Source organism: Sparus aurata, chromosome 2, assembly GCF_900880675.1.
Source record: "Sparus aurata chromosome 2, fSpaAur1.1, whole genome shotgun sequence".
In the NCBI taxonomy this organism is placed as follows: domain Eukaryota; kingdom Metazoa; phylum Chordata; class Actinopteri; order Spariformes; family Sparidae; genus Sparus; species Sparus aurata.
In genome coordinates this window covers 17,526,394-17,541,159 of record NC_044188.1, presented here as the reverse complement: position 1 = coordinate 17,541,159, position 14,766 = coordinate 17,526,394, and the positions used below count along the sequence as shown (strand labels likewise).

Below are 14,766 nucleotides of genomic sequence, written 5' to 3'. Positions count from 1 at the left end.
ATATATAGATAGATAGATAGATAGATAGATAGATAGATAGATAGATAGACTGTATATTATATGGGGCTCTCAATCAAATTTATCTAAGCACCTGCCTCTTCAATGTTTAATTATTACATTACATACACCGCATTTTCCCACCTGTGGTAAAAGATGAGTGTTATACACTGATTAATGAGACGTTCACAAGCGATGGCCAACTGAGGAGCAAAGCCAAATCAGAATCTTAGCACAAGCAAATAAGCGTGTACTCACTGTTTAACATATATTTGCATTTTCAACTTTGTAGCAGATCATTGAGTATTACATAACACATGTCTTAGCAGGGCAAAGCAAAAAGACTGTTTTCCTTTTTATGACTAAAGAAATGTGAGTTTTTCTCGCCATGACTCAGTGGTGGCTGGTGAAAAATATTCTAGGTGGGGCTGCATGTGCCAGAAGCTTACCGTACCAATCCCAAAAAAAGAACCCAAACCAAAAGATACCATTGTTTTAGGGATAAACAATTGTATTTGCTTTTAGAAATCAACAGATATATTATTATTATTTATTTATTTATTTATTTTTAAACATTCATGTCAGGAAATAACATGGGCCTGGTTTGTAGTGAAATGTAGGTTACGTGTTAATGCACAGGTTGAGCTCTCACTGCAACAGTTACACTATCATAATAGCTAGCAGTTAGCTATATTAAAGATGCCCTGTCACAACTTTGTGAACAGTCTCATGTTGATGGGTAAATGAGTGTTAAGCAGAAAACGTGTAGTTCAGCTCTTCGTCCAGACGAGGCTGCTGAGCTCCTGCTCAATGTGAAGCAATGTCGCTTCCTGGACCCCTCTCCTGGATAAGTTACCTTTAAACTCGTGATGCTTCATCCAGCACAGAGCGTCAACTAACCTACGTTAGCATGATGAGCTAGTTGGCTAAACGGTTCAAAGAGGAGCAGAGAACAAGCTGTAGTTCATGTCTCGCCTGTGTTCAGATCCTGCAAATACCAGTGTTGGTCACCGTGACACAGTCTTTGTTGGCAGTTCAGTGTCGTGCTGCCATGGACGAGCCGGACACCGCAGCGATCCTCCCCGGCGATGTGCTCGGGTCAACCGACGATGAAGCTTCAGCCACCGACCCAGGTGGCGTCAAAGGAGAGGAGGCTGACGTACCGACCGCTCGCTTCGTCCGGCCACCATTCACATGCTCGCTGCCGGTGACTGTGGAGCCGGTGATGTTCATCTCCATGTTTGCTTTGGCTCTGCAGGCGCCTCTGTCCACACAGTACCTGTGGGACCGGATCAGTGAGGACCTCGGCTACAACGGCTCCAGGAGGTCGGAGTGCAGCAACAGCTCCGCGCCCCCCGACCCTCTCCAGAAGGTGTTTTTTCGGTTACTTGTATTAAAATTAACCAGTCATCCCAATAATCAGTGGTAATCCCTGTTTCTGTTGGCCATGTATCTAATTAAAGTGCCTGGTTCAAGACCACCCCTATAACAACAGCTGTCAGATAGTAACCGTTATGAGCAGCCATTTTAACCCAACCGAACTGGTCTGGTTCGGTTGGGTTGGGTTAGCGAGCTAGCTAACAGGTGTCAAGTATGCTAGTTAGTTAAACACAGAGCATCATTATAGCCTTATAATACAGTTTCTTTGGGATACTCTGGTGTACATAGGCATCACATTTAGAAATACAACCAGACCAACCACTGCTAACCGTAGCTGCCATTTGTTAGAGTTGGCTTAGTTAGCAGCCAGCTGTCACTGCGGACTGGAGCGCCACAGGAGTGCTGTTGTGGTTGACACCACGGCAATACAAAGTGGCATTACCAAACCGACTGGGCTAGCCGGTTAGCATGTTTACTTATGTAGATATCCATGCCAAGTAAGCCACACGTCAAACATGCCTTTACAGTCTTTCGATCATTTTAATTCTTACATATTGTATCTTTAATTATTTGCATGGAAAGCAATGAGAAAAATGTGACTGTAATGTTATGTAAGGCATCTCTATGTTACATCATCAGGTAGATGAGATTGATCAAAACATGTTAATTGTTGCGTTTCCATTTTCATTTGCCATATTAATGAAATGCAACGTATAGATATCTCTCCGTGTGTTTATTTATTTCTTCACAGCTCCGGGAATATCATCAGTCGCCATGGCAAGTGCTCCTTTACAGCTAAAAAACAAGATAACCCGCAATGCCTTTCTGCACACAAAAAACTAAAAGTAACTTTGTACGTATGACTTACAAAGTAGGTGGATAATATAAATTGGTCATAAATAATATAATATGTAAATATAACAAATGAGATAATACAACTTAAACTATATAAGATGAGATGAGAAAACATAATTTAACAGCTATACATGCACAATCATCTGTGTCCCAAGTGCACATACATGGATAGAGAAAAAGATCTGTAGTAGCTCTTGAATATCAGAGGAAGAGCTCATTTAACACATAAACAGTTTCCACAAAGAGGAACAGCTGTCACAAGATGAAACTCAGCAACAAAGAAGTAAGGAACATCCAAATAGGTTGACGGTTCTTTGTTTTGCTGACCAGACATTGTGTGCCATATGTGCTTTATGTGCATCTAATTACATCTAGCATGCAAGGTAAATGTGATATGGGTAGGATGGGGACCTAGCAGTAATAACTTGAATGTCTTCACCTTCCATCACTGTGTCCCTAAGCATGAACAATATCCATCCTGTTCGTTTGGTTACACTTGTTTTTGTCTGTTTTTTCTTGCAGGAGGTGGAAACCTTGACAGCCCACTGGAGCCTGTACATCAGTCTTGCAGGCTTTTCTGTAGGCCTGTTGGTGGTGCCTCTCCTGGGCTCATGGAGTGACTTTGCGGGTCGCAGACCTGTTCTTATCATCCCCAATCTGGGCATGGCCGTCCAAGTAGTGGTTTACCTTGTGGTGATGTACCTGAAGCTGCCTGTGGTCTACTTTCTAGTGGGCAGGATACTCAGTGGCCTTTCAGGTGACTTCAACGCGATCCTGGCCGGCTGCTTTGCATATGTGGCTGACACCAGTGACAGGAGGTCCCGCACTTTCAGGGTGGCAGTGTTGGAAGCTTGTATAGGCATTTCAGGGATGCTAGCCAGCATCATCGGAGGGCAATGGCGGCAGGCACAAGGGTATGAAATGTGTGATGTTGCCTAGTCACAGTATGTTGAGAGGTTTGAAAATATTTGCTATCTGAATTGGTAATCATTGTGTTTTTATACCTGTGTGTAGGTACATCAACCCATTCTGGCTGGTCCTGGCAACAAACTTGGCTGCAGCTTTGTACACTTACCTGTTTGTCCGTGAGTCTGTTCTTACAGACCCAAGTGCCAAGCTCGTCACCTCTCGCCACCATAAAGCTGTCTGGCACCTCTTCTCAACAGGAGGCAGTACTACAGAGGCTGGGGGAAGAGTTCACAGACGTAACCTGTGGCTTTACACGCTGTGTTTCTTTCTGGTGGTGTCTGTACACTTCGGCTGCAGGGAGCTGTTTGTGTTGTATGAGCTGAGCTCACCGCTGTGCTGGGGGTCAGCCCTCATTGGATATGGATCAGCCGCTAACAACCTAGCCTACCTCACCAGTCTGCTGGGGCTGAAGATCATGCAGCGCTGTCTTGCAGACTCCTGGGTGGGTCTCATCGGTCTGGCCTCCAACATCACAGGACTGGTGGTCTTCTCTGTAGCTGACAGCACCCAGCTCATGTTCACAGGTGAGAGAATCTAGAGTGAGGTAATGAGATGATTCCAAGGTCTGATAACTTCTCTGTTAAACACAGAAGTCAGTATGTTTTAGCGTATTGTGCCTTAATGAGGCACGGTGACACGTGACCAACTAAAATCCTTTGAAGTAAAAGTATAAAGAAAAAAAACATATTAATTTAATAACATTACAGTTAAATAAAAAATTCTGCATTTAGTTCCTGTCATTTGTGCCTTCCCAGCTCTATAGAAAGGTTATCAAAGCATGCATTCTTTTATCAGACACACATGGAAATGTATGTATTTACCAGGCGAATGCTGTCATGCTGTCACAGCACAGCATGCGACAGACTGGACAGGTTGTGTATGTCGGATACCTTACACACCAGGCAATAAAACACTCAGTATGTTCACAGCTTGTAGCCTGCAGGCACAATGGCAAAAAACATATGGACCATTTTATGACTGTACAAATACATGCATACAAATACTTAAACTAGACTTTAAATATCAGCAATGGGGACTGTGTTGATGTGTTTTCACTGTTCATTTGTCTGTCACCAGGTTATGGTTTGTCTTTCCTCTTCATGGCTGTGACACCTGTTATTAGGTCAAAGCTGTCAAAGTTGGTGGACCCGTCAGAACAAGGTCAGTCACTGAACATGTACAAATACTAGAAAAACAGATGAGACAGATGAGAGCCCACTCAGTGTGTCAGCTGTGTAGTGCTTGCACGAGTCACTCAATTATCATAATTTGATCAGTACGCTACAGCGCACTTTAATTTGAAGCACATGTCCCTTTGTCTCGAGGGACAGCCTGTGTCCTGCAGGTTTGTATACATAACTGTGTTTGTGCTTTCTCCCAGGTGCCCTGTTTGCCTCTGTAGCCTGTGTGGAGAGTTTATGTTTTCTGGTCGGCAGCGGCGTCTTCAACTCCCTTTACCCAGCCACTCTGCACTTCATGAAGGGCTTCACCTTCCTGTTCGCTGCCATCCTCCTCTTCATCCCCGCTGGAATAATTGGGTGAGTTCACACTTGCCTCTCTGGCATAATTGATCTCATTGACAAACAGCTCATTATTTATACTGTATATATTTATTATGAATTGAGGTGCTCACATTTGTCTTTCTAGTACCCTTCAGTGTTTAGACCAGAGGAGAGAGCACAGAGACTCCACAGCATCCTGACCTGACGAGAGGACGAGAGTTCATCCTGGTGTCAGTCTGAGGTGAGCAGCTCAGACACAGACGTCTGTCTGTGATGCCGGGAGAGACTTTGACGGGGCAGCTGACTGTTGTTAGCTCTCTCTGCGATGGGATTCCTCCAACAAGTCACAAGTGATCAAAACCAAAGAATGAAGAATCAACCTCCTTACTGACATCAAAGCTCTGCAAGATTGAAACCAAGTTATAATTTTTCTTATTTGATATATTTTCAAAACAGTATAAGTGCCTTACATTTAGATTTTGGATGTATTAATGTCAGTAGGTTTAATGGCACTCTACAGGTTAAGCTGCTAACTGTAAAATAAAAGTCCAAACTGCTCAGCTGTTCAAAAACTTATCAAGCATTTGGGGTCACGTAATGTGTTCTCAGATGGTCATTTATTCATAGCAGAAATGCTGCTGCTCGTTGATTTATGTACAACTACCCCAGTGAAAGCACTGATTTGTTTACAAGTGCAGTCAAGTGATGTGATACGACTTCACTTGTAGCCTGAAACTTCTCACATGATAAACAAACATTGTTTTATAGAAGTCAAGTAAGTTTTATTCCCAAAAGGGACGTGACAAATGTAATCTAATTTTGATTTTGGAAATGTTTCAGGATGAAAAATTGTCATTTATTGAGATCCTACATCTATTGTCTCAATGTAGGTGAGTTGTTTAAAAATGAACTATATCGAACTTATTATTAATTTAGGACAAATACATGAACTAAATCTTCCCTGTGACAGCTAATATGGTAAACAATATATAAGATGTATCAATTCTTAACCACCACACCCTTATCTTTTACCTGAGGGCTTTTTTTCATGATACTTGTACTTGTGTATTTTAACTTTCTGTTCTAAGATTCTAAGGGAAATATTTGTTTTGTAGTTTTCACTCTTTGCAAAAGTTGCCACTTGAATTGTGACAGTTTAATTTTAAGGTTTACATGATAGGTGATACATGATGTAGTTAAAATGACCACAACTTTTACCAGCTGCAGGATAAGTGCAGTGAGTGATGCACAAATTATAATTATAAATATAATTATAATCATGCAATGATTGAGTACTTTTACTTCTGGTACTTTGGGTATATTTTGATGAAAGTATTTTTGTACAATATTTTGGCCAAAACATAAGTATTTAAACATTGTGGTGAGCACTCTGATGCTTTGAATGAAGTCAAAAAGATCTGAGTACTTCATCCATCACTGCCTGTTTGCACATTTGAATGGAGAGTCGGTAACGTTAACTACTATCCTAAATTCTGTTGTTGGACATGGTCTCAGAACAATGAATTCACCACCTGAAATTCCCAGAATCCCACTCTGCAGATAGATTATCTGTGCCAAACCGAATGACAAGTAATCCACAGCAGAGAGGGATTGGTAGTGGCAGCCATTACTGAGCTACACCTCCTCCTTCCATAAAGCAGAGAGGAAAAAACAAACTCCCTGAAGAGCCCCCTCCCCGCCTCCCACCACCACAACAACACTGGATAGTCCCAGAGCACAGACGCACAGCCAGCATGAACACAGAGGTCAGGTCCTGGGTGGCACAGTGAGGGAACAAGAGCTGCCACATCAGCTTTAAAATGCACACAGGGAAGTTTAGAGGTTAATTGAAGTATTACTGTGAATTGATCTGCATGGAGACAGATTTGGTTGTCGAAGCCATTCATAGTATTCGCAAAACTTTTCACTTTATTTATCATTATAATCGTCTTATTTATTGGACAACGACTGGACCATTTTGTATACTTTGTGATAAAGATGGTAGTTTAAATTGTTTCTGTTTACATATCACACAGTAATGAAAAGTCAAATAAAGAATTTCGCAGTTAAATGTTTTTTGACACATTTTATTTTTGACATGTTTCAAATAAAGGGACATATTTATGTTTGTTTCACAATGAGAACATTAATAAACGTGAGGATAAAAAATGAAATCTTGTTTTCCTACTTGAAAAATAAATTAATGCAAACTACACAGAGTATATTCAATAAATGCTATGAGGTGGAAAAACAATTATAAGGCAAGATGTTGAATCCAGATTATGATAATACAATCAATGATATATATATATATATGAAACCAACACATCTTAATGAAGGCTTAGTTTGCAAGACTTCTCATACATTAATTTCAAAGCAAAGGTTTTCTTGTATTTTGATGAAGGGATTTGCAGTTTTTTAAAGCTTCAGTGTGTCATATTGCCGGATTTCTTTTTGTTTTTTACTTGACTGCTTCTATTTAAACACACCAAGGGAACGAGGGTGACATTTAAATTGCAAAAGCCACAATTAATTACTCATCAGACCTAATAGTGTGGTGAATAAAACATGAGTTCATTTTTGAGTCCTGTACATCAATTCAGAGTTAAGTTTTTATCCACTTTAACAGAAGGAAGAAAACGGTTAATACTACTTGGTTAATTGTCGCTGCCTGTGCGCTCATTCAACCTGGTGACTGTACAGTACATGAGTCAAACAAAAAGATGATTGCATACAACTTCAATGAAGACTGATCGGTTAGTGGAGACTGATTTTGCTGGATGCCAATGTCGGCTGATCTATCACAGTTATTTTCCTGAGAGACAGAAGGCGTATACTGCACCTGATTAAACACATACAGCAGTGTGAGGGTACTATCTTTAAAGGCTTACCGTTTATTATATACACATCCCTTTTTTTACCTCATTCATTGTTAGTGATGTTTCAGCTCAATTTATATTATGCAATCGAATCGTTATCGAGATTCACTTCACATGCGTTTAGGCAGTCGGGGGGGAGCTGCTAGGCCAGTTCACCATCGGCCATGTGGAATTTGGCATCGTTGGAAGTTATTGTAGCTCAGATCAAACTCTGTTTTTGTCATTTATTATCTCATTCTTTCTTTTTCTGCCCTTTGGAGGCACCCGGGCTGTCGACTTGGTCTTGCTGTCCCTTCAGAAAGCGTAGGATCTTCTCGATCGTGGCCTCCTGATATTCATGAGACCATCTGTGTCAAGAAAAAGAGCAGGCGTTTGACGGAGTGCGTTAGAGAAAACCAGTTGTCTCCTAATGGATATTTTACAGATCATTAACTTTGAAAGGTTAACCCTTGTGTTCATAAATAATTCATCAAAAAATAAAAGAGGCTTTGAAAGATTAATAATGTTCACATGAGGAGGAGCTGTGTCGTTATCACACAACTCAAACTCGTGAACAAGCTGTGAAACCTGTCGAGACAGAGATTTGCCCTCCTGCACACAGCCATGTGGTTAACAGTGTAAAAATATGCTGTCCCAATTTCATGGCTGTGCAAACCAGTAACCACAGCATAGCTCTGGTTATGTTTGCAGTAAACAGTGACTCACTTGATGCCATTGAAATTGAGAATCGCTCTCATGTCCTCCGGCAGAGATGTGGGATCGGGCCACATGAAGTTATCTGTGACAGGAACAATGTTCTTCTTACCAGCCAGGGCGGTGACGATCTCCTGCAACATGAAGGATAAGGATCTTTGAGTCTATGAAATATGTCCAGACCGGAAAAAGCACAAGTTATTGATTCGAATCTATTGCACCTGATCCCTTGTTTCAGCTGCAATATGCATGTCACATATAGCTCACATATGAATGCAACAAGACAGAAAAAATTGAACAAGCACTGCTACAGTAATTCTCAGGCTTTCTGCAGAAGACCCTGTGACAGAGTTCTGACCCTGTTTCAAGGGACTCATAGCTTTTGTGCAACCAGAAGTATCTGACAGGATGACGTCAAATTAAATAACAGAATATATGAGAGAGCGCAGAGATCCAACAGCGACATGAGGACAACTAATCACAGAGCCAAACTACACTGTCACATCAGTGTCCTAAATCAATGCATTTTTTAGATGAAGAACAAAATGTTACAGCATGGCAGCACACATTGTTGAAGTTGTTTTTCAGACAGGAATTAAAATTTTCTGAACGGGCACATTAAAGAGGTTTTTAAGTGGTGTTCTATAGCCAAAAAAATAATCATTTGTTAACACCAAATCACTTCTCAGAGACCTGTTGGACCGTTCTACAAGGGCAAACCACAGTAACCATGCCAACAGTGAAATTTGAGGAAAATAATTTTCATGGCTTCAAATTCACAACCAGTTTTTTGACCAATGACTTCCAAAATGCAGATATTGTACTCTGCCTTTGTTTTTTAACAGAGAAATATATATATATATATATATATGTGTGTGTGTGTGTGTGTGTGTAGTGCGAAGGCAAAGTGCTTCATCTTCTTCCTGAAAATCTAAATCAAATTAGTTAACTTGTTACATTGTACAGCATCTGTATTCATATTTTTGATTGTTTGCATGTTTAAAAGTTGTAATTGAGGAAATTGCAAGCAGTCTTCAGGTATTATTTTGTGTGGCTTGACCTGTCTTAGCATATTTATCTTAATGTATGGAAAGAAACCAATTCTTAATTATATGCTCTCATAGAATAATCAATTCTGGAACGATAAACATAAAAGCTGCTGTGATCCTTGCAGTACGGATTACAGTTGTTATATACGCGGACACGCAAATTACTAAAATTATTAAATTATTATCAGTTAGCTACATAGTGTGCACTGTAACTTGATTATGATTGTACTATTTAATCTCTGTGTCCTCTAAACTATATCAGAGAGAGAGAAGGATGAGGGTCTCTCGCTAGATAGAGTAAATAAGAGTTCTCAGTGGAGAATGCACGAATTCCCTTCTTTGGATTGTCCTGAAATAAGATAGAATGAGGGATTTACAGACACTGAAGCTTCATTCGTGAACATTTTAGATGGCTGTAGCAGGTCACAGTAACTGCAGAGCTCAGAGAAAACAATGCATGCATATAAGGGGTCACTCAGGGGCTGAGAGTGGAAAACTTCTGACCTTATGCACCCAGTCCTTCATGGCAGTGTCGCCCATGCACTTGTCGAGCGCATTTGCAGACAGGACCAGGATGAAGTTACGTGCCCTCTGTACACTCTGAATCAGCTTGTCCTCGAATTTACCAGCCTCAAGCTTCTCCACGTCTATGAAGACGCTGTATCCTCGAACCTGCAGGTGCACCTTCAGAAGGCTTGGGACAGGAGAGAAAATAAGAAAGTCAGTGAGGTAAGGATGAATTTAGAGAGAACAAATGTCCTCTGTATTCTCCTACACCATACTGTTTTAGTTCTGACCTGGCCAGCTGGGAACCGGTGGTCCGACGGTAGCTGATGAACACATCGGGCCCTGCAGGCTGGGCGTCTGTGTGGCACGGTTTGAGGGGCTTGCGGCTTGAAGACAGGATCTTGGCTCTGTGGACTCCGTTGTCTATGTGGCAGTCGAGCTGGAGCTGCTGATCGGTCACGTTCTGGACACTGCTGCGATCCACTCCGGACTGGACCAGGCCGTAGGTGTACTGACGGAAACGAGGGTCCACCTCCACAAGCCAGTCAGCCATGTTGTTTGGGTCACATGTGGAGTAGTTGGCGTAAGTCTTCAGCACACGCAAGTCTCTCAGAAACCTGGTTGAGGAGACAGAACAGAGGTGTTACCGTTGCTCAGCCTCAGACACGTTTCTTGAGGGGTTTGTTCCACTTGCCTCTTGCGAGTGAGGGCTGCAGTCATGCCCAGATCAGCGCTCAGATCCTGGTCTGTGACGTTCAGCAGGAGGTCTCCATCCACCTGGAGCTCCTAGTAGGGCAGTTAGAAATGTCAGACATACTGTTTTATATGTAGATCTTCATGCTTGTATCTATGTCCCTGTTTAACTCACCTGGAAACGGTCACAGAAGGCATTAAAGCCAACCTGCTGCAGCCAGGTCTGCACCTCGCAGGTTTTCCAGTTCGGCACGCATGGCAGGATGCGTTTCGGCACTTCCTCCCCCATCATACTCAGCGCCCGCTTGGCGAGGCTGGAAGCTGTGCCATTACTGGAGTACATGACAATTCTCTTCAGGCTCTGCACTGCTCCAATCTCTTGAAATATCTTAAAAGAGGACAAAATAAAATCATTGTCACAGCAAAGCTACCACAGAGCATTTCTCATGTTTTGAATAGGGGAGCACGTGATCAGTGTCAGCCAGTAAAGGCTTTAAAGGTGCAATATGTAAGTATTTTAGCTTAAAGGGGCTCAGTGAAACTTCTGTGTTGTGCTGTAAGCCAGGCATTTGTTTATGTTAGCTGACTCCATTTCTAAGCATTTCTTAGCTACACATCCTTTGGAAAATCGCGGAGAAACCAGCCTGTGTCTGATAAGAGTAAGCATGACAATATGTTAATCCACCAAAAGAGTGACTCCAAGTTCTTATTTATGTGGAAAATAATAGTATCAGTAGCTGCATACAGGATATCTGCAAATACCCAGTAACATTGCATCCCTAGTGTTGAGCTATTAGGAAAGTGGACAGTGATGGTACCTTGGTGTTACGTTGACGAGACTTGATGCTGGTCTCAACACAAAGGTAAAAGGCTGCGATGCACTTTCCCTCCACTCTTGTGCCATCCAGTAACGGCAGAAGATGCTGCAGGTCAGCGGCCGTCTTGCCCTGCATGCAGTCTGCACTGTCCAGTAAACTGCGGGCAAAGTCATCCGGATCCAAAGATGCAATGAAGGGCTCCACCAGCTCCAGGGTCCCAGATTTCACCACCTCTTTCTCAATTTCTCGGTTCGTAGCTAACACAGTCACAGCCAGACACGCGTGGAAGCGGATGAGTTCGTCTTCTTTGGAAAAGGCCAGGGGGAAAAGCCACTCAGCCGCCTGTTTCTCGATCATCCATCTCTGGCAGCGGTGGCCTCCGTACATGGCACAGTTTGCCAGCGCCACAGCACAGTGGCGCAGCACGGTGGGATCTGTACCTCGGCACCAGAAGAGGAGGGCGTCCAGGGCTCCGTTAGAGATGAGAAGGACAGATGTCTCCTCTGTGTGTTTGAACATGTGCTCCAGGATCCCTGAGACGCTCCGAGCCAGCTGTGCGTCTTCCTGCTGCCGAGTCAGGTTGAGGACGACCCCCATACCCATCCGTGCCAAATAATCTCTGCCAACAGAAGATTGCAAATATGGTTAAAAGCAGTTAGCCAGAGATACTCCTGAACAACTGTGGCACAGACAGTGTCAAACACTGCCACTTTGAGTTGTTGTCAAGCAGGAATCACAGATCCAGACTTCGATAAGACTCAATAATCAACTAGCTTTCTCCAAAAGTCCTTTATAAAAAACATTCATCGGCTGCAGCTGATTTTCTCTGCTTTATATCACTGCAAATTAAATAATATTTAGTTTTGGACTGCTGTTTGGACAAAACTTCAAAATGTCATGTTTCCCTCTGTGATTGGTGTTTGGTGTTAATCATAATATTGAGTCATTGTTCTTTGTCATGGTTATTACAACCACTGTTTGTAGTGGCTGCTTGTCTTTGTCTGTCTTATTGTTTGTTCTCATGCCTGTAATAATAATAATAATGGGACAAGGACGACAAATTCACTTGGGCTAGAAATCCTATATTGCACCTGTTCTAATAAGATAAAACAATGGCTTCAGGCATCGTCCCTATTAAACAAGTGAATGAAATAAAAAAGATGAATTTTTATCTTAGTCTGATCTATGAATACAATGAACGATCAGAAAAATTCTGCCTGAATAAAAACAGTCTTGAGATTCATCTCTGTCATTTTTTAGGTTGTAGATTAAGGTTATCATGTAGTTCCTGTTATTTTGTCTTGGCCACATCATATAGCCCAAACAGTTTTGTTTGGTAACACTTTACAATAAGGTACACATAAATGTAAGCAGTTACTATGGAGTGGTGCGACTTGGTCGTTAATGAATCGTTAATTAGTCATTCCTGAATAACTAAATTTGAGGACTATGTAGTAGAAAATGACAATGATACTTTGATGTAAATATGAATGTATATTTTAAGTGAATATAATGAGAAGAATAAGAATAGGAATCGTGCTGTTGCTGGTCTCATATTAAAGTCCCAGGAAATACTCAGTTGCTGGTTCCCACAATCATGAAGTAATGGGGGGTGAGAAAAAGAGTAACTAATGATTAAGTAATTAGTATATATTGAATGTAGCTACTACTCAGTATGATGTTTCACTTTACTTGAAGGTATACAAACAGTAACTAATGTTTCAGTAATTGGTAATTACTGAAACATTACCAAAGGCTGGTTCGTGGTTAATCAGGAACAACTCTTGAAGATTTGATGAGTATGTTGCTTCACAGATATTTATGAACTAATCATTACCTAATGATTCAATAACATAGTGTCCAGTCAGTTCATACTCATCATAATATATGGTATAGAGCTTGAATCAAAGTAATTCAGTAATTACTCATTAACGATTCATTAGCTATCAAGTCGTTCCTGATTCATTCCTTACTGGCTCCAACTACTCACACCTTTGTGTACCTATTCTATTAACTACAGAAACAACATATATGGCGGACTGGCAGACTACCAGATGAGAGTAAACACCTCTCTGACAGAAAATGGTTAGGTATGTGTTTTTTGCAGAGCTGCTCTCCTTGACTGCATCACACAAGCGTTCGCGTCATTTGTCCACACTACCTGTTGTCTGACACCAGGATCTGCTCCAGCAGTTTTGCAGACTCATAGGTGATCTCCACCGCAGGTGTCTGTTGCAGCTGCAGCAGCAGCTCCAGGCCTCCATCCAGTCGGATCCTGTTGCAGATCTCCTCGGCCACCTGACGGCCTACAGCGGGCATCACCCAGGCCTCCTCCACCAGCTGGTACATCTCCGCGATGGCCTGGCGGGTCTCGTCTGAATCAGAGGTCTCCTTCCCCGTCCTCAGCCTCCTGATGGCGCAGCGCAGGGCGGGGAGGGAGCTGTCCAGAACCGCCTGGACGTCGGCACTGATGCCCGGGGAGACCGGTCGGTGGTCGCAACCGGAGCCGCTCCTCCCTCTCTGCAGCCGGCTGACATAATCCGGGACTGTGAGTCTTTCCGAGCTGAACATGATGGAGAAATGTCGGTAGAGTCTCCACAGGAAGAGCGTCAGAGAAAAGAGCATCTACCGGCGGAGTCGGGTTGTTTACAGGCCTCTCAGTCCTCGTCAGCACTGTCACATCTGTGTGGATCAGCTGTAAATCACTCCTGACAGCTTTCAGCACGTTGCATCAGCCCTCTACCATGTCATCCCTGCAGTAAGCACATAAACACTCGTAAGAAGATCCTGAGCAGGTGCTGCTTTGTCTCTGTCGTCCCACCGCCCGACAGACAGTCTGTCTGCGGAGGTGTCCTTAAAGCGGCGACATGTCAGCACACAGGCTGAGAGCCCAAAGACAAAACACACTTTTGTTGTCTGCACCGAGACAAAGAGGGCCTGTTCCTCTACACAGTTTTCATGTGAAGCAGCTCCCTCCTGAGAAAAACACTAAATCAGACACCGCTCTCCAATCAGATGTTGGGCCCCACGATCTACAGCATCCTCCGGTCAGCATCCGCAGGCGCTCTGTCCGTGTCTTCAGGGGTCTCTGCGCCGCCCACCGGCTCCGGATACTGCCGATGATGAACAGGAAAAGAAGCAACCCTCCTCCTCCACCTCTCCTACTGCATCACAGCAGAGCAGAGCATGCTCATCATGTGCATAAACATTGCAGGCCCTCTGCCGGAGGACCTGGAGAACAACCTCCGAGTTTCACCATCACGGTCACTTGAAAGGAGCATTACGTGGTTTCGGGATAGAAGCGTTAATCAGAAGAGAGAAGATCTTCATTGACAAACTAAATAAGCAAACTTACTTTGTTTTCATAACCGAATTAACTGAATGAACTAACTGATCTTAAAGCACAACACAGTTTAACTTTGTT

At 42.7% G+C, this 14,766-nt stretch overlaps 2 protein-coding genes across 3 annotated transcripts; one reads left to right on the top strand and one right to left on the bottom strand.

Annotated features, from left to right (window-relative positions):
- The first annotated feature begins 593 nt into the window (after window positions 1-593).
- Window positions 594-6,877, top strand: slc46a1 (solute carrier family 46 member 1). Of its 2 annotated transcripts, none has more exons than XM_030394182.1 (6): window positions 594-1,369; window positions 2,755-3,146; window positions 3,247-3,725; window positions 4,279-4,362; window positions 4,583-4,739; window positions 4,859-6,877. In XM_030394182.1, exons 1-6 carry the CDS (start codon window positions 1,049-1,051, stop codon window positions 4,863-4,865), a joined length of 1,440 nt encoding a protein of 479 aa, XP_030250042.1. In that variant the 5' UTR covers window positions 594-1,048; the 3' UTR covers window positions 4,866-6,877. The 2 variants fall into 2 exon arrangements, with proteins under 2 accessions (XP_030250042.1, XP_030250034.1); XM_030394174.1 differs by having other exon boundaries at window positions 597-1,369; window positions 4,849-6,877.
- On the bottom strand, window positions 6,775-14,548 carry sarm1 (sterile alpha and TIR motif containing 1). Its single transcript, XM_030394133.1, has 8 exons — window positions 13,504-14,548; window positions 11,343-11,961; window positions 10,700-10,912; window positions 10,526-10,617; window positions 10,122-10,448; window positions 9,829-10,018; window positions 8,288-8,409; window positions 6,775-7,929 (listed from the first exon to the last, which is right to left on the bottom strand). The coding sequence occupies exons 1-8, from the start codon at window positions 13,965-13,967 to the stop codon at window positions 7,815-7,817; spliced, it is 2,142 nt and encodes a 713-aa protein (XP_030249993.1). The 5' UTR covers window positions 13,968-14,548; the 3' UTR covers window positions 6,775-7,814.
- Window positions 14,549-14,766: the final 218 nt, after the last annotated feature.

Excerpts from the sequence above, each read along its gene's own strand:
- slc46a1 (XM_030394174.1), top strand. The coding sequence starts at position 1,049 with ATGGACGAGCCGGACACCGCAGCGATCCTCCCCGGCGATGTGCTCGGG. Across the intron at positions 3,147-3,246 it reads CAATGGCGGCAGGCACAAGG|GTACATCAACCCATTCTGGC; the intron begins GTATGAAATGTG and ends ACCTGTGTGTAG. Across the intron at positions 4,740-4,848 it reads ATCCCCGCTGGAATAATTGG|TACCCTTCAGTGTTTAGACC; the intron begins GTGAGTTCACAC and ends TTGTCTTTCTAG.
- sarm1 (XM_030394133.1), bottom strand. The coding sequence starts at position 13,967 with ATGCTCTTTTCTCTGACGCTCTTCCTGTGGAGACTCTACCGACATTTC. Across the intron at positions 10,618-10,699 it reads CCTTCTGTGACCGTTTCCAG|GAGCTCCAGGTGGATGGAGA; the intron begins GTGAGTTAAACA and ends CTGCCCTACTAG. Across the intron at positions 10,449-10,525 it reads GCAGCCCTCACTCGCAAGAG|GTTTCTGAGAGACTTGCGTG; the intron begins GCAAGTGGAACA and ends CTCCTCAACCAG.